Here is a 24657-nt window from a genome sequence, read left to right as displayed (position 1 = left end):
CTCGCCAACACGCCCTTTGTCGACCTGAGCGGTGTCTAATGTTAGCAGTCATGTTCAGTGTTTGGCCTTCTAAAAACTGTCTCAGGTTTTCTGCCTTATTCTTTGACATATTGCCCACATGTCACATATGTGTGTGTTACTGACTTTAAGGCCAGCGTGCCATGGTTGCCTGGTAACACCGATCTCAGACCTGCTGTTTTATCAGTGTTGCCAACTAAATTGCCCCATTATTCTATAGTTTAAAAACATCTTAATATCCTTGATGCTCGGCCCTGGTTGGCAGCTGGGCTTACATAACACTGGCAGAAACACTGGCTGGTATGAGAGTCAGCTGGACAAGGAGCACTGACACTCACACAGTGAATTCAATGACTTCATACATCATTGTATCCTCTACTGTCACTAAGTGGAAATTACCACCATGAAATAGAAAGCTGTGTTCCTCTCTCTTTCTGTGTGTGTGTGTGAGTGTGTGTGTGTGTGTGTGATTGCACTGAGAAAAACGATGTCAATGGTAACACTGTTCCCTGCTGCTCTCTTTAAACAGGTCTACTGTAGGGTGATAACCAATGATATTTGTACGCTGTATGTGTGTCTATAAGTGAGACCAAGGATTAGTCTTCTTCTTCTGCTGGTGCAACTCTGAAACCTGTGTGTTGCACACCAATCATTTTCCACCTTAGAAAAAAGGCTGAGGTTGCCTGTAACTGTGTAGAGAATCAGGTCACATTGCATGTGCTGCAGCAGCTGGAATGAAACTGATGAGTTAGAATAAGATGGTAGCCCCCTTCTTATGGCTGTTAGCACCATGACTATCTCAGGGGTGACTGTTCTTCCAAAACCTCACTCAGCTCTGCAGGAATATATATAAGTGTGTATATATACAACACAAGCATTGACATCACATACCGTATGTTGGCACATTTAGCCTTTCCTGTCTGACTGAATGAAGTCAGCCCTATTTCCAGGCAGGCCGGGTACTTGTGAACTATATCCCCTGAATGACAGACAGGAAAAGCCTGTCACTCACCATGTGGTAAAGTCCCACAGCAGCTGGTGGTGGTTTCACCTGTCAGCCTGTGCATTAGTGTTTGTGTTTTTGAAAATGACAAATGGCACTAATTACCTCTCTCATCTCTCCTCTGTAGTGGTGGCCGCGGAGCCGCTGGTCCGAGGCCTGAGGAAACTCCCCGAAGATATCGACTGGTCGTACTCAGGTCGGTGTGAGCCATTTGCTGTTTAAGGTTTTAAGATGATCTATTGTAATGTGTGTGGTTACATTAGCTGCTAGGCATTACAGAGGTGGTGTTTTTTGACAGGAAGTGGATTTATTTGCGTGTGTATGTGTATTTGTAACTGTAAAGTTGTCGGTCATATCGTGACAGTAACATAAATAAATTAACAAGACATGTTAAACAAGTACACATTTTTAAATTGCCCTATTGGAGAGGTGAGAAAGCCTTTAAAGATTGTGTTTCCCTCTGCACTACCAGACAGTACCAGGGACAGATCCATCAGACTGGTACAGTCAGGCTGCACAGGCTGAAAATCACACGAATTAAAGGAATTATCTGTTAACAGCCTCCCCTGATAGAGCCTCCATCAGCCTCGGACCATATGGTTGTATGACCTCAGCTAACTCAGCACGAAGCCCCCGCTGGGCTAAGCTCTGTGGTCCAACAGAAACAAAGAGCGGACACAGACAGCACTGGTCCCAGAGGGAGAGATTAGCTTCTTACTGGTCAGGGGTAATCAGGAGGAACGATCAGGCTCAACAGGTCATCGGGGGACCTAATGCAGGGCTATTACACTTATTAGCCTGCACCTCAAATGGATGGCAGGTGATAACTGAGATGTCATTTGAAGCTCTTATACGGTGTGTGGCTGGCAAAAGACCTTACTTATAGCCCTTTCCTGGTCGACACACATACTGCAAAACATCCTTTTGTAGGGCTGTGCGATATTGTAAAATATATGATCACAAATGTTTCGTCTATATTGATAAATATTGATTATTAGAATACAAAGTTTGGAAATGTTGCCAATCTGATAGTTCTGATAAAGGCGGAAACCTGAAGAAACCTCAGCTCACAAGTTAACATTATTTAGTCTGTCCTCATTTCTGTATTTTTCTTTATTTCGCATGTATGTACATTATGTGACAGCCTGTCAGATCTATCCACATTGCACAAAAAACATTCTGAAGTTTATAATCATTATCAAAGTAAGTTGCATCACAGTCAAGACACTTTATTGCCCATCCCAAACGAAGGTTGTCAATAATTTCGATGCTTCGATACTTTCCCATACTTGTTTCAAAACGACACAATCTTTTTATGTTCGATAGTACCATGAGGTAACTTGAAAAAAAAAACACATCTACGATCAGCTTTCAACCGAAATCTGCTGCGAGAGAGATCTTTGTAAGCGACATAAGCAGGAAGTGGAGAGAGCGAGAGCCGTTAATGTAAATAAAGCTGTGAATCAGATAAATAAGATTGTTTCACAGCGGTTACGCTCGAAACAACAAACTAACACGTCTACACCTCCGTACAACACCGCAGGAAGGTACAGGATTTGGTTTGTTTCATCCTGCCGACTGTGTGTGTCTGTCTGCTCCGCCCTCCATCATACATGGAGCTTTCATATAGCAACCACACAGTCGACTGTTCTCATTCACAGAAAGGCAAACACAAAAGTATTTTTAACTCCTTTTGGTGTCTTGTAAAAGACGAACAAGTTATGTTAGTGTCTGTTGCAGACTAATCTCTATTTACAGATTCTACATAGAAATGTAGAATCTGGAGGCAGGGATGTGGATTTTAGGGACGGCAAGTGTTCTGGTTTCCGTTTGTACTACGCTTGTAGTCCGAGTCATGTTGAGCAATCACGTATCAGCAGGCTGCGGCGTATGCAGGAAAAACAGTCCGTGAGGAGAGCAAAGCAGGCAGAACGTAATGCCCCGTAATGACATCCCGGCTCCCATCAGCATCATCTAACAACGATTTACCTTTTACATTTCCATAAACGGACATCTGCAGCGAGTTCAGCTAACAATATGTTCTAGATCTAAAATTCAACTTGAGATAAATTCCCTTGATTATGTGTCACGAAAGCCGTTCAGATTTCCCGACTTCCTCGAATGCGTCAGAAATTATCCAACGAGCATTTATGTAGTTTTCTTCTCCTCTTGAGGACAGACCTGACAAAGCTTCATTTTTACTTTTTACAAATTTGCATCATGATGAAATTTCAGCAAACTTAAGACCCGTTAATTAAAAGTAAATCACAAGAAAAACGGATTATTTTTCTGTAAACAATGCAGCAGAAAGGGAAGTCCTGACTGGAAGTCATTTATCGGTAACCGCTGGCTACACACCCCGGCATGTTCATCTTTGTCCCCAGAGGCTAAATCGTCAACAGACTATAGCCGATGGGATCAAAGATTGGTTGCAGACAGACAGAGAGCAGAGGAGAGAGACAGCGCTGTCACCTGGTCTCTGTTTTCATTTAGCCCCGACCTGCAGACTGTTTGCTGTGAGCTAAACACCACTGCACAATTATTGACACCCTGAAATGTCTCAAACAGCAGAATCTGAAGAAAATACAGATAAAGGGCAGATTGTCTGCAGATACAGACACAACTAAACACTTGTTATTTTTATGATCATTTAGAGGGTAGGCTGTATTTTAATACAGCTCTAAACAATATCAAATAATAAAAAATAAATAAATAATAAAAAACATATTTTTGGGAAAAACCTGCCCATAATGCCTTTCATTACTGTAAACAGTTTGTTGAATGAGTTGGTTTTGAGTTCAGTGACTTTTTCTGCACCGGCACTCTGGGTTATCTTCTTGTTTTTAATTTTTTCCTGCACATTTTTTGGTCCCTAAGACTCCCGTTTTCTGTTGCCATGGTATTGAAACAGGTATCTTTTCTTTTACTGGGATTGTATCAAAGTTTTAAATTCTGGTATCGTGACAACTCTAGCCCAAGCTTCTTGTGTAGGCTGTTCTTTAAGGCAACTAATTGACCAACTGGTTTGAACTTTTAAGCGTGACTGCAAAGTAGACCAGCAGCTGATAAGCTGAGAATGCGATAAGGACTAAACCTGCAGTATGTTAGATGAACTTGAATGGACATTTACAGTTAAAGATCTCAGGTAATTGTAATCAGGTAATGCTGCTCTGTGGTTTGCTCGATGTAGTATTTGGATCTTGTCTTTGAAGCCGTACCTCTCAACTGCTTAAACGTGAAGCTTACCTTTGCAAAGAAAACACAACCAAGGTCACTCTGTCACTCAAAAACTGTGCTCAACATCAACAATGAAAAAAGGAAACACATTTACATGAACTAATTGCTTTTCATTGGTCTGAACCTGTATTTCAATTAACTTTGCACACAGCATTAAATATGAAACCTGGTGATGAGCCACGTTTTAATGGACTCACCCAGACATCTGCAGGAACCCGGTGCAGCCGTGTCATTGTGTTTATTCCACTTGTCCCGACTCATATTTGTCAGAGCAGCATGAATATCAATAGATGCACATGTATTTTCATCTTGCAGATTGTTTTCTTTCCCTCTGTCAAATCTTTGCAATCAATTCCCTGGCACATACACCCTGTTTGACGCAGTGTAATAGGGTTTTTATTGTGGGATACACTGAAATGATCATGACTGATGAAAAGCCTGTCTGCAATGAACATGAAGCGAGCCGCCCTTTCTTTTCCAATCCTTGTCTTCACTTCCAATCTTATATCTGGCTTTGTGACTCTTGATCTTTCTTTCCTTCCTTCTTTCTTTCTTTCCTTCTTGTCTCTTGGTCTTCCTTTATTTTTCTTTCTTTCCTTTCGTCTCTTGATCTTTCTTTTCTTCTTCCTTTCTTACTCACTCTATCTGAATCTTTCTCTCTTCACTGTGTACTTCTCATTTCCCCCTCTGTTGGGTTTTGAAGTTCATCTTCACAACCGAAGGCGACTCAGTGGCAGTTCATTGGGATTCATTGTAACTGTAGCCGCCCCTGCCGTGTGTAAATGTGTGTGCGTGTACACAGTCTTGTTTTTGTGACCGGCTCTGTTTCTTGCCTTGTGCGGAGCACTGAGCCGCGAGTAAAAGCATTAACATGTGAAAGAAACGCACTTCATTGTGAGGCATCGTGCACAGCTTTTTAGTTGGGTCAGAAGTACTGGTGAGGACAAAAGCAAATAAAAGAAAGAGGGGGGCAGGAGAGGGAGAAATTGAGTGAAAGAGAGTTGAGGAAAAAGAGGAACTCGGCTGAATGGAAGAGAGAGGCAGAGAGGGAAAGTTAAATTAGTAAAGTGAAATTGGGCTGTTTCCAAATCACTCTGAATGAGGGCTTACCAGTTTAGACATTCTGCTGCACAAAGAGACAGTCACTTCTGTGTTTTGTCATCCATGCTGCACAAATGAATATTGATAGTATTTAAAGTTAGAGATCATCAGAGAAATAGTGCAAGGATTTTGTTAGAAGGTAAATTTGCATGATAAAAGAGATGTCTTTTAAACGTCATGCTGCTCATGAAGGTAAGATAAGCTCAAGGTGATTACAGAGGAAGTATTACAATTAAGTTCTGTGTGTATTAAACTGTTGTCCTAAGCTCACAAAGACCAAATCATCTCATCTATCTCACACTCCTACCAAGAGAACCAAAGTGTTGGTGTTGGCATTTTGTCATCCGTTGAGTGTATGACTGTTTTATGTGTGGGAATAGATTTTCTGGGGGGGTCATTTTAGGGCAGCGCAACAAGCTTTTAAAGCAACAGTAGCTGAGTTTACATGCACACTTTCTTGAACATGATAGAATTAGTCGCCAAATATACTTGGCTGGCCACTAAAGGAGCAATTGGCCCCTGGAAAAAGACGCTGTCAGTCAATACTGGTGTTCTCTGTAATCGATAGAAGCTATAATATTTGAAATTGGCCCCATAGCTGAGGAGAAAGTTGTACAAACAGCTTGTGGTTTCGTCCATTCTACATTCCTACAACACCCAGAGTGCATTGCGCCCCTCACTCTGAAAGGAACGGCCGAGCGAGAGACGCTGGAGTGAAATGCTACCGTTTCGCTGCGGCAACGGGCTCAGAGTGGTACAGAATCAAATACAACGAGAATATACTGGTGAATCGTCAAAAAAATGTCCAGGGCCCAGGAGAAGCGTCCTCAAAAGGCACAGGGCAAAAGTGCATTTTTTTCCTACCATGATGGCATTAGCGCCCCATGATAGGACTTGAAAATCGGCAAACTGGCCCCTTTAATTTACCGGGGCGGCCCAGGTATAGCCTATGTGTGATAAAACACATAACGAGAAGTTCAATGTCCCTGACTTTTCTTCTGTCTAGCCGTCCAATAATATAAAGGTCTCGATGTTTGAATTAAAAATTTGCTCTCCGAGGTTGTCCCCTTTAGCTTGGATGCCGCCGTCTTGTAAAACGTGTAGAAGAACGCAGTCAGGACTTAATCAGGTCAAATAATTTATATGATACAATTTTTCATTTGACTGGTTAAAACCAGCCCTCTGCAACCGATTTAACTTTTAATCCGTTTGGGCCTTTTTATTTGGGCCTTCGATTGAGGTGTTTAATTGGAGCATTTTAAACCATCATTAACAATCGGAATATTAGGCCCCATGTAAACCCAGGTATTATCATGTCTAACTTTATAAAGTCATAATGGTGAATGTGTAAAAATAGTCTATGGTTCCTGTCACACAACAAATATTCATCCAGTATCGACTCTTCTTTGAGCTCTGTTTTGGTTTCCACAGAGCTCTTATGCACCGAATCTTACGGCAACTGTCCACCAATGTTTTGCATCATTTCATGCATTAGTTTGCATTTGATGCAGATTTTAAAATATCTAATACGTAATTGTTTTCCTTTAACTTGAGTGTTTTACTTGCGTTGCCTGCCTGCTTTTAAGACAGAATGTTTGTACTTGGTTGTCCTTTTAAATTGCAAACTGTAAAGGGACCATACTGCATTGTGATCTTCCACTTAAATAAAGTTAATTTATGTTGTTGTTTGTATCAGCTGATATTTGTGGTGTTGAGGCAGAGACGGGATTTTGTTACTTCTTTCATTTATATCTTCAGTTATTTATCGGGTCTGCCTGTGCCAGCTTGCTTTCTTTACTTTGGTTTTAACTCTTTCCAAATTGAAATCGTGGAAGCTTAAAAAGGTATTTAAAAAGTATTATCGTAAAACCTGCAGGTACACTGTGTGTGTTTGTGCAGGAGAGAGTCCCTGCTGCTCCTCCTCAGTGTTGTCCTCTTTGCTCTGTCTCTACGGGGTCCCTGGGATCCTTTCTGCCTGGAAGACACCCCCCAGGGCCCCATCTGTTGTGTGTGTGTGTGTGTGTGCTTGTGTTAGTGTGTAATTGTGCGCTCGGATAACCTGGGGTTTCCTCTGGCAGGCAGAGTACTTTACAATTATCACCACAAAACTACACGACTACTGTGCGTAACTTACCACCAACAGTACAGAAATATCATCACATTCTGCATATAGGGTTACATAAACTGAAAGTTGGATCGGCATCATTAAGAGGAATCACATTAAAGTGACAAACAGGATGTTATAGAATGAGCACGTTGAATTCATTACTGGTTAGGTTTACAGCTTTCTGTTTCTTCTTTCTGTACCTCTATCTGCGTCTCTGCCGCTCTCTTCCTCTCGTCTCCGTGTCTGTCTCCATGTCTCCTCTCTCTGCTTGATCCAAGTCTTGCCCGGGGGCGATGCAGGCTGCAATACTCCCCTACTGCTTTGTCTGGGGAATACACACACACACACACACACACAGACTCACAGACTCTCACAATTTTTAATACGAGCACTTCTGCCTGTACCTATAGATTTATTCCTTAACCTAATTCTTCATGTTCTAAATGATCTGATTGGAAAGGGAAGCGGACTACAGCAGACACCAAATGATTCATACGTCCGCATTAAGAATCACATCACACTCTTGGTTAAATTTCAGTAGTTTCCCAGAAAACATCCCCATCTAACCGTCATTAAATCAGCTGAATCATTAGGCTTAGATTAATTCAGAGAGCATGTGATGCTGTTTGACTGCTTCATCTCACCAAACCCCAGAAGATTTCTTTATGTAAAAATGTGCACTCGTGGCAACGCTAATTTTGGATTTGTGCGGATGTGTGACGAGTTTACATTCATCTGACATTCATACGTTCCCTGCCATGTAAACATTATGTCTTAATGTCAGAGAGCAGTTTCCAAGATGGTAGCTGCAGATTTTCACACAGCACAAAAAAGTGTGCAACGATTAGTCGACATTGTCCTCAAAAATCGATGACAAAATTAGTTGCCAATGGATTTAATTGTCAATGACGTCATCAAAGCATGTTTTTCATGCTGTGCACGGAAATAGCATCATTGTCTAGAGCTGAGTTGCTGAGGGGTGAGCCATTTCGCATCCCTTATATCGCGGCTGAGAGTTGCACGTGCAAAACAGCCACTGTGAAGTGACAGGTAAACAAAACATGGCAAAATGGCGGCCGATGCAACCCCATCATGTCTGGGAGCATTTCACCCTCAACACTGGAAAGAAAAGGATCGCCTGCAAGATTTGTGAAGGGGACCAAGCTTATCACGGGAGCATGATGGTAATGAGCGAGCATTTGAAGAGAAGGCACGTTGGACTAGTGGACTTGATGTGATTTATTTTTTAAATTAGCACTTTGTCTGTCTTCAGTTTTCAGTGGACAAAAACTTGATATTGGACTTTTTATTCAGCTTTTTTTGTATCAGCAGGAGCCAAATCAGCAGCAAGGTTTATTAAAAGACATATTTTTGAATGAAGAATGCATATTTATTGTCTTTATAGTTAGTTAGCACATGCCACACAAACATTTTGATTTTGTGTAAAAAAGCCACCTCATCCATTTCAATGAAACCACAGTGTTGATGCTGTGTGAGTGCCAATGCAGAGGTTTCTCAACTCATTATCATCTGCCAACACAGTGTTCGACAATCACATACCCAAGTTTAGATTTCTTGTACATTACTTTGTAACATCATCACAATTCGTTGGCATGAAGATCACTGTGACAGAGGAGTTGTTAAATGCTGTTATGCAGTCTGAGGGCTGATAACTTAAACCTTTGTGGATCATATTTAATCTTCTCAGTGGGTTCTTTAAAAAGTTGTTTTTCTATATAAAGGCCCAATTACGTCACCTCCTGTATATGATGAGACTGACACCAAACAGTCTTTATACCTGTGGTAGGGTCGTTGGATACTTATTCTCACAAACAGTATGAAGTTAATACGAGTGGATAGCACAATCCTGACAGCTAGAAAATATATTGAGATCATTTGTTATATTTGGTGGCATAACAGGAAAAGATAAACCTTTATTGATCCCACAACAGGGACAATTTAAGTGTTAACAGCAGCAAAGAAAAGACAAAGCACACAAGATGCACGCAGTGCACAATATAATCAGCGAGAGTGAAATAAGTCATTCAGTACAAGGAGGTAGAAAAATTCAGAGCACAAGAAAAGTGGACATGATATTGCTACGGGCGAGAGCTGCTGCAACAGGCTGAGTCTTCTAATTGTGGTATAAGGAATCTGTTATTTGTATTAACTGGGGATGAAATTACGATTAATGGTAAAAGTTTTACTTGTGATCCCATGGATAATTACTTCACCCAACTCCACAGTTCTGTGAAGGGCTAAACTGTGTGTCTTTCAGCTCATTGTTTTGGGTGTGTTGTATGTAAGTTTACTATTTTGGTTCAGTGTCTCCGCACTCATCATCATTGGTTCATCATCTTTGGTTACAGTTTTAGCAATAAGGCTTTGACTGCTGGCTGGTTTAGCTCAGCTGGTAGAGCAGGTGCCCCATATTCAGAGGCTACAGATCTCATCGCACTGATCGCAGGTTTGACTCCAAGTCTGCCCAGCCATTATGCCTCTGTGCGTTTTATATGGAAGACGGAACGTAACAGAGGTGTAATAATCCCACCTTGAACTGGCAGTGTATAAGGGGCTACAGACACAGACAATGTTTCATTTACACATACAGGTGATTATAGAGTCACCAAGCAACCAAACAAGGAAGCCTGAGTACCCTGAGGGAACCCACGCCCATGGAGAACATGCAAACTTTGTCAAAACCGGGATTTGAAGCAGGAACCTTCTAGCTGTGAGGTGACAATGCTAACCACTGCACCGACCATAACACATACAATTATGTTAATAAATTATCACTTACTCAACACTTTATAATCAAACAGCATCATGATAGTCATTTGAAAGCCAGATACCAGCCAGTCTCCATCCTGCAGCTGGTTTGGTAAGATTTGTTTCATTACATATTTATGGTGTTAGTTATGACTGCTAATCTGTTTAAAGCTCTTAATCTGAATGGATTTCAAACCATACAAGTCTTAGTTGTTTTAATTATCACCATTGTTATAAGAGTTACAGTGTCCCTTGAGGGTCTCAAAGCTGTCGTGGAGGATTTTTCTTTATGACAAGAGAGGAACACTGAAGCTTTGATCCCGGGATTCGGAGTATCTCTCCACCAGCGAGCTGTTCGCCTCTGTTGTTTCCGTCTCTCATCTCTCATGTGTCTGTTGTCTCTTTTTCTGTGTACATGCATGTGTTCACCACCCACTGTGTTCTCAACCGCTCTCTTAGTCACCAAATACTTTAGGCTGGCTTCTCTTCTGCTCCAGTTGTTGCTCAGCCTGTGTGGCTGCTCCTGGAGCCCTGTGGGAGACGTGAGGTAATCATGCAGAGGTGTGTATGTGTGTTCCTTTATTCACTAACACACGCTCCCTGTCCCCCGTTCTCTGTCCTTGTTCCTGGGTTGCAGCAGTATGCAGCTGGGCTAATGAGGCTGTAATTTCTGCACTTTGGCGGCCATGAATTTAACTGTGTGGACTGCGATGGTTTGAATATCCAAAATGGTAGTTCACTTCACACAAACCCAGCCAGCCTAATCCCATCTTTATGACAGTCTGCATTTACTCGCGAGCAGGAGTAATCTCATTGGTTAAAGTAAAGCTCAATAGGTGGAGCCAAATTTAAATTTCACTTTGCACATTCAGATAAACAGTAAACGAGTTAAAAGAGGAAGTGTGCCATCTTTAATATTTAACCAGGCAACTCCATGCGCAGCATCTCGTCCCGATCGTCTCTCGCCTTTTCATAGACCTTTTCATATTCTCACGTCTAGACGCCAGAGATCACATGAAGAGCACACAGGGACTCTGATTCATACCCTCAGGTTTTTTTTGAATAATCTGACAGGTCTGATTGTCAGATACGCAGGCTGCTGTGTGTGAAAGTCCATCATTATCATAGTCGATCTGTGCGTGTGTGTGTGTGTGTGTGTGTGTGTGTGTGTGCCTAGTTCTTTCTCTGCCATTTATAATAGATTCATTTAGTAGCTTAGATCTTGTCAGCCTCAGACTCACTCCTTTATGTCACTCACTCAGTGTGTGTGTGTGTGTGTGTGTGTGTGTGTGTGTGTGCGCGCACCCATGAATGCATTCCCAGACATTGATTCTGCAGAATAGAAATGTCTCCCCTCACACAAAGGAGCAGTTCTTGTTCTCTGCTCCGGCCTCTGCTGTGTTTTAATCAAAGAGTTTTACTGCAAACTGAGAAGCTGATTGAAACACATGACACCAGCTAAGACACAACAACTGCTCTCCTAATAGTAAATCCATAAAATATTAAGGTTTGAGGGCACTGGGAGACGAAAGAAGCTTTCTCTCATACAAGTAATAACTATGTTGGGTGTTTTTATAAAAGAAAAATCTATGAATAATATTTATCTTGTTGCTTCTGTTCCTCCTCTTCTTTTATTTTGAAAGGGCTGCTCCTGAAAGCAAACCAGCAGATGTCCCTCCAAATCTGACCTGGACACTCTTGATGCACCAGTGTGGCGTGCACACACAGGGGAAGCCTCTAGTTAGTAAACTGAGTTTACTGCCAGCCATTGCGTTGCATTAAGTAGGAGACAATTTCCTGGTAAAGATTTATTCCCGTAGCATTTAACTTTTTTTTCCATGAAAGAATATGACCGGAAATCCTAAATAGAAATATAATAATATCAAGTAACTTAAATGGAGCGACGCCTGCGAGCTAGTTCAGGCAGGCAACTTGAGCTGCACTACTTTTCATGCATCATTCTTAACAACAAGATGGACGACACGTCTCCATCTGCTCTCATTGTATGGAATTGAAGCCAAAGTAGCCCCCGTGATAGGCGCTGCCATCTTGCGATGGTGACATCGATTGGAGCCCCCGTAGCCACTTTCGCTAATCAAAACACACACTTAACTTACCGGGGGGAAAAAAAAGCAAAGATCTCACATGTCAGCGTATTTAACAGCAGAACATCTTCTTGTGTTGGTCTGAAGCAGACGTTCACAGGTATGGAAACTTTAATGACTGTAGTGATTATTTTAGTTCAGTTTCCCTCTGACGACTGTCCTCTACTCTGCTAATCGGGAACTGATCGGCTGCAGGAGCCGTATTGGTCAACAGAGCTGTCAATCATCATTTTTACAGCATCAAATCACTAATCAAAACTAAAGTAGCCAGAAAAATGAACACTTGGATGTAAATCAGCATGAACTAACTATAAGGACAGAAACCATGTTTGAGAAAAATGTTTTTGATGTGTATTTTGATTTAATAGTTTGATTCATGTCCCATCCGTTAAGATGGAGGAGGCGGGCTTTATGACCTATACTGCAGCCAGTCAGCAGGGGGCGATAGAGAGGGTTTGGCTTCACTTTTAGGGCGCTGTCATGTTGTCCATCTTTTTATACAGTCTATGATCATTCTCCACAATCACCTGACAAACATTTCCTCCCAATGTGGAGGTCTATTTAAGCTGCGAGATGTCCTCTCCCTCTCTCTCTACTCATTGCCACTGTTGCCCTGCACCAGTACTGTGCTCGTACTTTCAGCCCCACCACCACCCCAGCATCCACCTGCAGGCTAGGAGGGTTTAAGATACTATCTATACTATGTAAAATAAATCTGCGAGGAGTGATGAGGTTGGAGCCGAGACGCTTATTATATCTTACCAGTGTAATGTGAAGTTATGCTTACATGAGTACGTGAAAACGTCGGAGGTTTCTCTTAAAACTTATCTTTTTCTTTGATTACTTCTGAATCACAGTGATTGCTTTTTCAAAACTGAACAATGATTGATTGAATAAAACAATGCAGCGTGTTGATTAAGCAGCTTTATCACAATCTCCGCTCGCTTGTTGAAAATTGTTCTAATTTCTAAAGGACTGTTTTGTTTTGTTTTCTAGGATGCTGTCTCTGTTGGTCGTGTGACCCTGCCTAATCTGACAAAAGACCCTGTTCACAGAAAACATTTTGACTTCTCATGCTGTATCACACAGGTGTTACTAAGCAGCCACTAATAACAGTGAGCCAGCAGGCGCACTGCTCTGGACTGGGATAACTAAATGACACGCAGCATTTATTAGGGTAATTAATTACACCTGTGCTTTTCCTGCTGCGTTGTCTCATTATGCCTGCTGTGAAAAAGGTCTTTTGTAAAGGCTGCTTGATTAAACACGAGTGCTTGAATGATATGCGTATTTATGATTAGTAATTAGGCCAGACATTCACTGGTTGCAGCTAAAAAGTCGGGTGCTGCAGTTTTAGCATTTCAAATTGAACATCGTTTGGTTTTGAAGCATAAATGTGGCATTTCTGCGCTAAATAATCCATGTGCATATCTCGTACCTTAAAGGAAATCGAGGGCCCTCGATGCATGAGATGAAGTTAGACTATTCATCTGTCAGTGGTCCTTCCTGGCAGACATAAAGTCATGCAGATTCAGAAGCGCCGCTGTGGCTTAAACCAAACCAGCAGTCGTTTTTTGCTTTTAATATTTGATTCATATTCAGCTATTTCTGCCAGCAGAGAGGCAAACGGAGCAGACAGTCCCCAAAAAGAGTCAAGCCCTACATTATTCAATTTAATAATCCTGCATGTTTTCTGCACAGCAGCACAGTACCTTTAACAGAGGGTGAAATCAGCTCTGTGTGCCTGTGTGTGTGTGTGTGTGCTAGTTTGTGTGTAAGTGTGTGTCTGCGCCGTCCAAGGGAGCTTAATTGGTGTATGCGTGGGAAGGAAGCAAGAGACAGACAGCACGTGTGTCTTTCAATATCTGTATGAAACACATCTGTACAGTGTTTCAGTGTCTATGCATCATTCACTCTTTCTCCTGTCTTCTTTTGTCCTCCTCCCCTCGTCTCCTCCATGTTCTTTCCCCTCATTTTGTACCTTCTCTTTAGCTGTTTCTTCACCACCTCCTCTTTGCACTCCTACCTGTGTGTTCCCTGCTGCTATATCTCCTCTCTCCTCTTTGTCCTCTGTGCACTCTCCTCCTCCGTCGTCTCACCTCTCCTCCCTCGAGAGTGAGGGGTGAGCTGAAATGATCGGGATGTTGTGGTAAAAAGGGCAGCAGCAGGTGTAAATGGTTTCTGCCTTGACCACTTTAACAGCCGACTGATCTCTGAGCTCCTGCTGAGGACAAAGTTTCTTCTCTAAGTTTGCAGACATCTTTATCTCTGTCTCTCTTTTTCTGTATTTTGCAGTAACACTGCTTCAGTTCAAACATCCAAATTAATTTGATATTGAAATTCCAGAGTGGCAACCTTATTAGATACACCTTGCTAGTACCGGGTTGGACCCTTTTGCCTTCAGAACTGCCTTAATCCTTCGTGGCATAGATTCAACAAGGTGCTGGAAACATTCCTCAGAGATGTTGGTCCATATTGACATGATAGCATCTGCTGCATATTGGTCGACTGCACATCCATGATGCAGATCTCCCGTTCCACCACATCCCAAAGGTCCTCTATTGGATTGAGGTCTGGTGACTGTGGACGCCATTTGAGTTCGGTGTACTCATTGTCATGTTCAAGAAACCAGTTTAAGATGATATGAGCTTGTGACATGGTGCTTTATCCTGCTGGAAGTCAGCAACAATACTCAGGTTGACTGTGGCGTTTAAACGATGCACATGGTTACACCACCACCAGCAGCCTGAACCGTTGATACAAGGCAGGATGCATCCATGCTTTAATGCTCTTTACGCCAAATTCTGACCCTACTGTCCGAATGTCGCAGACCAGGCCCGTGCAAACTGTAGCCTCAGTTTCCTGTTCTTGGCTGACGGGAGAGGCACCCAGTGTGTTTTTCTGCTGCTGTAACCGAGGTTCGACGTGTTGTGCGTTCAGTGATGCTCTTCTGCATACCTCGGTTGTAACGTTATTTGAGCTCCTGTTGCCTTTCTATCAGCTCGAACCAGTCCGGCCATTCTCCTCCGATCTCTGGCATCAACAGGGAATTTTCGCCCGTAGAACTTCCGCTCACTGGATATTTTCTCTTTTTGGTCCATTCTCTGTAACCCGTTGAGATGGTTGTGCGTGAAAATCCCAGAAGATCAGCAGTGCACCAGTGAACCAGCCGTCTGGCACCAACAACCATGCCTCGTTCAAAGTCACTTAAATCACCTTTCTTCCCCATTCTGGTGCTCAGTTTGAACTTCAGCAGATCGTCTTCACCATGCCTACGTGCCTAGATTTTGAGCAAATGATGGAACAATGTCTTCCTATTTTCGTGTAGAACTTGTTTTATTTTGTGGTGTTGTCTGTTCTGTTTGTTAGAAATGTTTTAACATTCAGATGCAGAGCCAGAGAAGGGAAAAATAGACATAATCAAGAAGAAAACAACAACATAATACTCATTATACTCTGCTTTAAAGATCTCCCATGTGGATTTGACACCAACAGATACACTGTCAGCATCAGCAGACTTTAAGCTGTGAAAAATCAAGTGAAACTTGAGATAAAAATTTAATTTCCATATTTAATCGTCCTAATTTTGTTCCTTCACTGCCTGTGAGAGTGTGTGTGCGTACGTGTGTGTGTTTATGGATTTAAATGAAGACAGGGAAGTCTAGCTTCAGGGGGTTTTAGTTTTTTATTTCCCCAACCTGTCAGCAACTTGTTGCCATGGTAGCGTTATGTCAGAAAAGGAACTCCTTGTTTGTGTATGTGCGTGTGTCTCATGACGCTGACGGATGCAGGGGCCAGATGTGGTCATTGACACACTGACAACCACCCTGCCGTTCCCCCCAGCACACACACACACACACACACACACACACGTACACTTACTCACACTTCTACACGAAATATAGGTCATGATGGAAATGTGCTCGCTCCTTCCCCCGAGCCTGCTTCCAGACGACTGAATATGCGTCTACTTCTCTAATTCACAGGCAGCATGAGAGTGGCATCACTGGGCAAGAAGGCAAAAAAGTGTCAAACTATCGCCTCAACACAATTTTTGTCTTTCTGTTCCAACATAATCAAACTGTGTCAGTATAAATAACTTAAAATGTGTGCAGTGGTCAATGATGCAATCTGTGAGCCAACATGATGGACAGGTGAAAGGTTTGCTCTCTTTGGTTGACAGGAAGCTGCAGTAAACATGGCAATACCACTGTGTGCTGCGCCCTCTACTCTTGTCCGTTCATGTGCAGGATATCATACAAGACTGTTGTTCTGATGTAATTCCAGGCTAGGTGAAGTGTCTGTCTGCTGTTTGGGTTTCTGACTGGCCAATCTCGGATCCCATTTGGCTGTAGTCTGATGACGATATAGCCTCTGGGGACAACGGTGAACATGTCGGGCATGTAGCCAGCGGTTAGCGATAAACAACTTCCAGTAAAGACTTTTTTCCATGTGCTGCATTGTTTACAGAAAAATAACCGGTTTTTCTTGTGATTTACTTTAATTAAAGGGTCTTACCTTTTCAACATCGTGATGCAGATTAGTAAAAAGTAAAAATGAAGCTTTGTCAGGTCTGTCCTCAAGAGGAGAAGAAAACAACTTTTAAAATGCTCGTTTGTTGATTGGAGGTGGGATCGATCTGATGCATTCGAGGAAGTCGTGAAATCTAAACGCTGAACGGCTTTCGTGACACAGCGCCAATTTCGCCAATTTGTCTCAAGTTGAATTTTAGATCTGATTGTTAGCTGTTAGCAATAAGAAGCTAAATCATCATCAGATGATGCTGATGGGAGCAAGGATGTCATTACGACGGATTACCTTCCGCCTGCTTTTGCTCTCCACACGGACTGTTTGTCCTGCATACGCCGCAGCCTACTGATACGTGATTGGTCAATATTAGTCGGACTACAAGCGTCGTACAAACTATACCGTACAAGCCATGATTTCTGACAGTTTGATTGCCGATTGTTTTGTAAACACCTTCCGGTGGTTGACATTTAGATTTTTAACAAACAGCCACACTGAGGAGTGTACATCACTCTAACTCAACCCTGAATCCACAGTATCGAAGGAGGAAATCAAACAACAGTTACTTGTACAAATTGCATATTTGACCTGTAAACAACCCCTTTGAATATGGAGCAAATAGCTGGATGCTGCACAAACTGTGGACTTAATATTTACACATGTTCAGCTGCAGCTGCCAAAATTAGGCAGCGATTCAACAAAGATGAAATTGATTTAGTTGAACTCGGTTTAAACAAGGTCTCCCTCTATTACTCACTCACACATACGCGAGCGTCCACGCATGACACACAACTAGGAATGTAAAGCCAATACCTGTTAAGCCATGTGTGACCAGTTACGGTTAAACCATCTGCTCTGACCTCATTAGACCCATTGTCTTTACTGTATACTGGAAAACACACGCACACACACACACACACACACACACACACACACACACACACACACACACACACACACACACACACACACACACGCTCACATTCTTAATGACAAAGAACTGGATAAGAGGCAATGCACAACAATGATGCATTTCCCTTATCCTGTTAGTCGTTGCTCTGCGCAGATAAAGTAGATCAGAGGGATTTATTTACATCTTTACAAAGCGAGACAGAATTATCCGTGTGCATCAAAGATTAACTGCAATTCTTTGATATAGCTACATTTAAGATATGTAAATATTAACATACCTTCTTTTGTCATGTTTTGAGCTTGAAATCAAACCAGGCTGTTTATTGTATCACCGAGGCTTTTTTTGCATGTGTAGTGTGTGTGCGAGTTACATGTTTTTGAACCACATTTTATGTGTGTATTTTCTATTTTTACTGTCTTGTGTTTTTTGTTGAATCACGTGGCTCTGTTGGTCACATCGTCTTTCATGCCTTCATTAATGAGACGTTATATAACGTTCTTCTAAAGCACTTTTTTTCTGACTTTTTCTGTGAAAGTGCTTTTTATAAATGTTACTTACTTATTTACTTATATTCTATTATACATTACACTATGGTTTCAACTCATAAATATTAGTCAGCATAGTAAATGCAGTCAAGACAGGCGTCCTCTCCAAGTATTCCCTAAATATGCCTGCAGGAAATAACTGAACGTTCAGAGCGGATGAATGGCTGCACAGTAAATTAACACATTCACGCATGCAAAGGATTTTCGTGCTTGCACACAGATATATACAGCAGGTCTGTGTGTGTGCGTACAGGTAACTTGGACATGTGAAGGTACTGTGTGTATAAAGTCAAAAAAAGAAGTCAATGAATAAATAAAAGCATACACACACGTCAGTAGATCATGATGTGACACGCAGTCATGAATAAATGCACACACATGCAAACGCACAACTCGCTGCATCTCCTTAAATTTAATTGGAAATTCAGACATGTGCTCATAAATAATAAATGTACAGCAATTTTGAGGCCAAGCTCGAGATATTAGCAGAAGCATTTTGGCAAAATGAGTCTTATTATCAATGAAATACTGAAATAAGGGAATGTCGCCTTTGCTTCGCCTTCTCTGCGGTTCTGATGGCTTTTTGGTTGCATGTTTTACTACAGATTTAGCATGTCCTGATGCTCCTCGTTTTCTTTAAATTATTCATGTGAAGAGCACAGCTTTCATAAAACACACAAATACACACCCACACACCCACAGCACATCAAAAGTTGAAACAGAATTCCTGCTGGGCAGACCTTCCCCTAAAAAAAAACAGAAAAACAATTCACAGAATACATGTGCACTGAATATAAGACATGCACTCATGCATTAATAATGCACGCTTACACTTCTATAGAGTGCGAGGATGAAGAGTAATCTACAGCCAACCATGTTTCACCTACAGTCTGACCATCTGCCCTTGTTACAGCTCTGCTCATTCAACAGTTATCATGCTGTTTATAGACAGCAGTACACATTTGTGAATGTATTGTACAGGAATATTAAAGGTGCAATATGAATGTATTAATCAGGACTGCATTTAAGTAATTTTATGATACTTGAGTAATAGAGAGACACTCTATAGCCCCTTTTACACTGCCTGTTCAAGGCAGGACTCTTCCACCTCGTCTTTAATGTAAGACGAAGACGAGGCTGAAATCATTTCGCCTCTGAGTCGGCATCGGGGTTAGTAACAGAGGTGTAACGGGGGCTTAATGGCATCAATGTAAACTGCGGAGCCAGCAGGACAGAGCAGCACTGTGTGTGTATGTGAAGCTTGCAGTTTGTTTACACGTCGCGTGTCTTCTGCTTCCACAACCCCAATGTAAAACACACGCTGTTGCAGCTTTACGCCGGCGTGGCTTTGTTCAATGTGAAATGGCAAAGTGGCGTAACAGCTGAGCTTCATTATGGTGCTGTGGTGGAGTCGCAGTGTAAAAAAGGGCTGACATTTGATATCAGCCTCAGACCTTTACATTAAAGGGTCAGTTGTATCATGCTATTATAAGGAGCTAATGCCATCATGGTAGAAAATAAATGCAATTTCGCTCTGTGCCTTTGGAGGACGCTATCCGCTTCTCCAATGGGCCCGGGAAAACCTCCGCCAGACTAGCTTGCTCAACTGTACTTCCTCAATCTAGGATGCATGCCACCGGTATATTCTCATCATATTTTAGATTCTGTACCGCTCTGAGCCGTTGCCGCAGCGAAATGTTAGTACTTCACTCCAGCGTCTCTCTCTCGCTGCTTGTACAACTTTCTCCACAGCTATGGCGCCAATTTCAAATATTACAGCTTCTATCGATTACAGAGAACACCAGCTTTGACAGTGGCTTTTTCCAGGGGCGAATTGCTCCTTTAACTTTAGTCACACTGTCACACATTTCCCTCATTTCATGCTCAGGTTGGGAAGTTCAATGGCTGTTATCAAATGGATAATGTTGTATTGCTGTGTTCCAAATAAAATAATGTAAACAAATTGTATTTATTTCACTGCTTGTTGATTGATCAACAACTTAAAACACAATGCAGAGTAAAAATCTGGAGGAGGGACACTGGGTGGCTCAGTTGGTGGAGCCCTTGCCCTTTGCTGCATGTCATCCCTAATTGGTGTTCCCTGTATTTCCTGTTTTCTTCAGCTCTCCTGAGTTATGATTACCAAAACCGAAAAATAATTATCTGGACAGGCATCAGGCCATATTTCAAACAAGACAACATATTGGATAACCCATTAGACAATAGCTTACATTAGCATCTGGCCACTTCCTATCTAACACGCTTAAATGCTGATATTAGCTTATTAACTAACTGGTTATCAAATGTGTTGTTTTGTCTTGAAGTATGGCGCCATGTCCCTCTGGACTTTCACAATCCCTTTCAGTTGCAGATCACTTGAGTAGCGGTCAAATGATGACAGATTCCCGATGTTTATACAACTTGCAATCAGGAATAAAGCAGTACATTTGTGTTGTCTCTTCATCTATCTTCCTCTCTGTCTCATATGCAGGCGCCCTGAACCAGCGTAACTGGGGTAAGAAGTACCCGTCCTGCAACAGTGCCAGGCAGTCTCCTGTGGACATCGACGAGACGTTCACCCAGGTCAGGGTGCAGTACCAGAATCTACTGCTAGAAGGCTGGGACAAACTCACAGCCGAGTCCAGCACCATCCACAACAATGGGAAGACTGGTATGTTGATGTTGGACGTGTATCTTCACAATCCATGACAGTCGAAGCATAATTTGACCACCTTTTCCTAAGCACTTCTTTTCACTTCTATTCAAAGAAGAGTGACGTGCAGACATGTGCATATCAAAGCAGCAACCACACAATATGTAGTTGATACAATCTGTGGAAGTGATACGACATTGTTCTCGTGCTATGAAACATGACATCCTAATCTTTATACGTGGAAAGAAGCTTTACTTTCCAGACGGTTAATGAGAGAGAGAGGCAGCGAGGATTTAAAGGAAAAAGAGTCAGACAATGAAAATGAAGGACGGAGAGAGCAAGTAATTGAGAAGAGAGGCAGGGACAGCAGCACTGAGACATCATGTGGGGAGAGGAAGAAGATCGATGTGAAGAGGCAGGGATGAAACTGAGCGACGGAAAAGAGCAAGAGGTAAAAATGTATATATATAGAGAGAGAGAGAGTAAGAGAGCAGAGGAGAGAATGAGGACAATGTGAGGAGACAGTGAGAGGAAATACAGCGGGCGGAGTGATGTCTGGACAGATAAACAAATGAAAGCTGTCTGAGCTATCATCACCATCTCTCCAATATAGCTCGGGCTGTGTGTATGTGTGAGTGTGTCTTTCTCTGCGTATGTGTGTGTATGTGCCTGCTGCCTCTATATGTTAATGGTCCACAGTTTAATCCTCTTTTTTTCTCTCTTTGAAGTCAGAGAGGAAATTGCATTTTAAACACATATTGCAGCGCTGTCATGATATGAAAGAAATATGTGACCAGCACAGCCTCACTAAACTCAGTGTTATATGCTGTTGTGAGTTACCATTCAGTTACCATTCAACACATTTAATTTAATTAACAACTTTGCTGTTCCCCTCTATGGAACATTTTGCTGCTTTAAGCATTAGCTCCTTTTACACTGCCAGTTTAAGGCGGGATTATTACGCCTCTGTTAGGCAGAATGGTGGGGCGAAGTCGTTCCGCCTCTGAGCCGGCATCGGAGGTAGTAACAGAGGTGTAACGGCGTCTGAACAGAGCAGCCGGCAGGGTGGAATAGCAACGTGTGTGTATTTCAAGCATGTGCTGTTTGTTTACACCGCAACGCCGGAATTCAATGTAAAAACGGTTCATTGTAAAATGGCAAAAGGCTGCATGACCGTGGAGCTTCGTTATGACGCTGACGTTGAACCGCAGTGTAAAAAGGGCTATTGATTTGGTATTGTGGCATGCAACTTGACTGTTAAGGGTTACTCCCACTGCTTTCTTCTGTGTTGTTTGTACACACAGCAGGCAGTTTTCATCAATGAAGCTCTAAAAACCTACTATATGATACCTGGCTAGTAATAAACGGTGAACAGACACATTTGGCAACTGGCTGGTGAACAAAATGCTTAATAACCAAATTTCCCTCAGCCGTTGATGGAGACCAAAGCACAGCTAAAAGCAGAGTGAATATTTAACTTATATCAGTCAACCAAACTCTGAATGAAGACCAATGCTGCTCTGTAGTGGCTGGATGAGTAAACAAAATTGTCTTTAAAAAGCAACAAAAATGTGATATTATAAAGCCGTTTTATTGTCTTCATTTGTTTATATTTGGGCAACTGTATTTCTTTTGGTTCTACCCAATAGGTTTAAAAAAAACCCTCCAGTGAAAATCAAGTGTTTAACCTTGTAAACATCTCCATGTGGTGTTCTTCATGTGCTACAAGACATATCAGGGACAACATCAGCAGTCATCTCCATGGCCGGGCCTGTCTGCATTTTAACTGCAGTGTACCAAGGACAGGCTGAACAACACGTTTTCAGATTGGCAGGTTTGAGACGTCACAAACCTAAGGAGCCAATCCCGTTAATGGATGGGATGACGCTATGCATATCATTATGTGTAACCTTATGGCAACCACTTCGGCGATGCGCGAGCCAGCTGTAACTGTCATTGGAAATTTTGCAAACTCACTACTGACTACTAACGTTAACGTTACTACGACTAATTACTACATTTCTTTTTTTTGTCTGCCATTTCTAAAATCTATGAAGCACACTAAACATTTTCGTCAATGGTACATGACAGTAGAAACATGCAATACATTACACAACTTCCAGCTTTTCTTAACATGAGAAATGCTTTAAAAAATAATATTTATGAATATAAGAAAAAACGCAGCTTTTGTTGTGGATGACCTGCAATTTTTACCTTTCACAGCCAACATTCACGCTCTAATTGGCAGGTAGCAGGTGCTAATTTCATTACCTGATTGTTTATTGTTTATGTCTGCCTGTCTGTTTATGTCAATTATCACTGAAACACTAGCAGACCAGAATATCCACATTTAATGCATGAACACATATCCCAGTTTTAGCAGCCACAAACTGTCCTTTTTCACTGTCTGTAAAAAAAAGGATTTTTCATCCCTAAAAAACTGTTTTGAGGCTTAAAGTTACAGATTAGGGTCAGAAGATCCAAATTTAGCTTTGGGCTGCCACAGCTGAGAACTGAAGACTTAAAGTGTTGTCAAAAAACGTCCTGAAACGTCCCCCTGATTCAGCCCTCTGCAGGAAAACTCCTTGAACTTCAAAGACACTGATCATTTGTATTTCAGTTGCTGCTCCTTAAAACTGTCGAGTTAACATAAAGGTTAAACTTGATTGCGTGTTTGTGCTTCAGTGGCCATCAATGTGGAAGGAGAGTTCTTCGTGAGCGGAGGAGGGCTGAGCTCCAGGTTCCGTGTTGGGAGAATCACCTTCCACTGGGGGCGCTGCAACGCAACATCAGAGGGGTCTGAACACAGCCTGAATGGGATGAAGTTCCCTTTGGAGGTACAAAAACACACAGCACCTCTTTGTCTAGCCATGAACACATTTATCTACCAATTACAAATGAGTTAGCTATCCTCCTGTTTCTTGCTCTCGTTCAGATGCAGATCTACTGCTATGATGCAGACGACTTCCAAAGTCTGGATGATGCTATCAGGGAAGGAGGGAGGATTGTTGCCCTGGCTACGCTCTTTGAGGTAGGTCAGCATGTTGATGTGTGCCAAGAAAATCCACAAGCTCAAAGGGAAGTGATTCAATTAGTGTGTAGTTGCCTCTTGATGAATTGTTTTATTTCCACAGGTCAGCCTGGACGACAACGAGAACTTCACTCCTGTTATAGAGGCTCTCAATACTGTCAGCAGGTTTGGTAGGTCATTGCTACATACTAGCTGTGGAACAGTGCAGGGTAAAAATGTGTCCTCAATAAAGAAAGAATTTGGTGAAATTATAAAACATCTATTTAATTAAAGATATAATCTCAATGATTTCAGTTTTGTTCCCTTTGGCAGCACCTTCTAGCGATTAGAGGTAATTGCAGGAGAACATTTCCACATATCCACACGTCTATGGCTGGCTCCCTTTGTTACTGTTGTTTGCCTTCATCTGAGCGAGTTTGTTTCTTTTTCTTTGGATTTTCACTTATTGTTGAAGTTGTATCTGTAGTCATCCATCTTTTCTTTGTTTGTTCAGCCGTAGTAGATTACTGTTTACTCGCAACACTTGCAGAGAGCGGAAAAGCAGCCGCTTAGCTCCGCCTACCCTCTCTGGCAGACCAACCACTGCTGGGTGATGGAAAACGCGTAACTGGGCTCCGCTTGTGATTTTTTCCGTTGCCACAGACACCC

General features: G+C 42.1%; 1 protein-coding gene across 1 annotated transcript in view; it reads left to right on the top strand.

Annotated features, from left to right (window-relative positions):
• LOC138599842 (receptor-type tyrosine-protein phosphatase zeta-like) overlaps window positions 1-24657 on the top strand; it is a 77650-nt gene that overhangs the window by 27552 nt on the left and 25441 nt on the right. The window contains exons 2-6 of the mRNA XM_069671597.1: window positions 1149-1217; window positions 20817-20996; window positions 23664-23815; window positions 23914-24009; window positions 24113-24179. Coding sequence (XP_069527698.1) covers window positions 1149-1217; window positions 20817-20996; window positions 23664-23815; window positions 23914-24009; window positions 24113-24179 — 564 coding nt within the window. The remainder of the gene's footprint in view (window positions 1-1148; window positions 1218-20816; window positions 20997-23663; window positions 23816-23913; window positions 24010-24112; window positions 24180-24657) is intronic.

This window comes from Semicossyphus pulcher, unplaced genomic scaffold, assembly GCF_022749685.1.
Source record: "Semicossyphus pulcher isolate SPU_LCO1_2020_fin unplaced genomic scaffold, fSemPul1.0.p SCAF_20, whole genome shotgun sequence".
NCBI classification, from domain to species: domain Eukaryota; kingdom Metazoa; phylum Chordata; class Actinopteri; order Labriformes; family Labridae; genus Semicossyphus; species Semicossyphus pulcher.
Note: the sequence above shows the minus strand (reverse complement) of the source record. Positions and strands in the feature narration are given on the sequence as shown.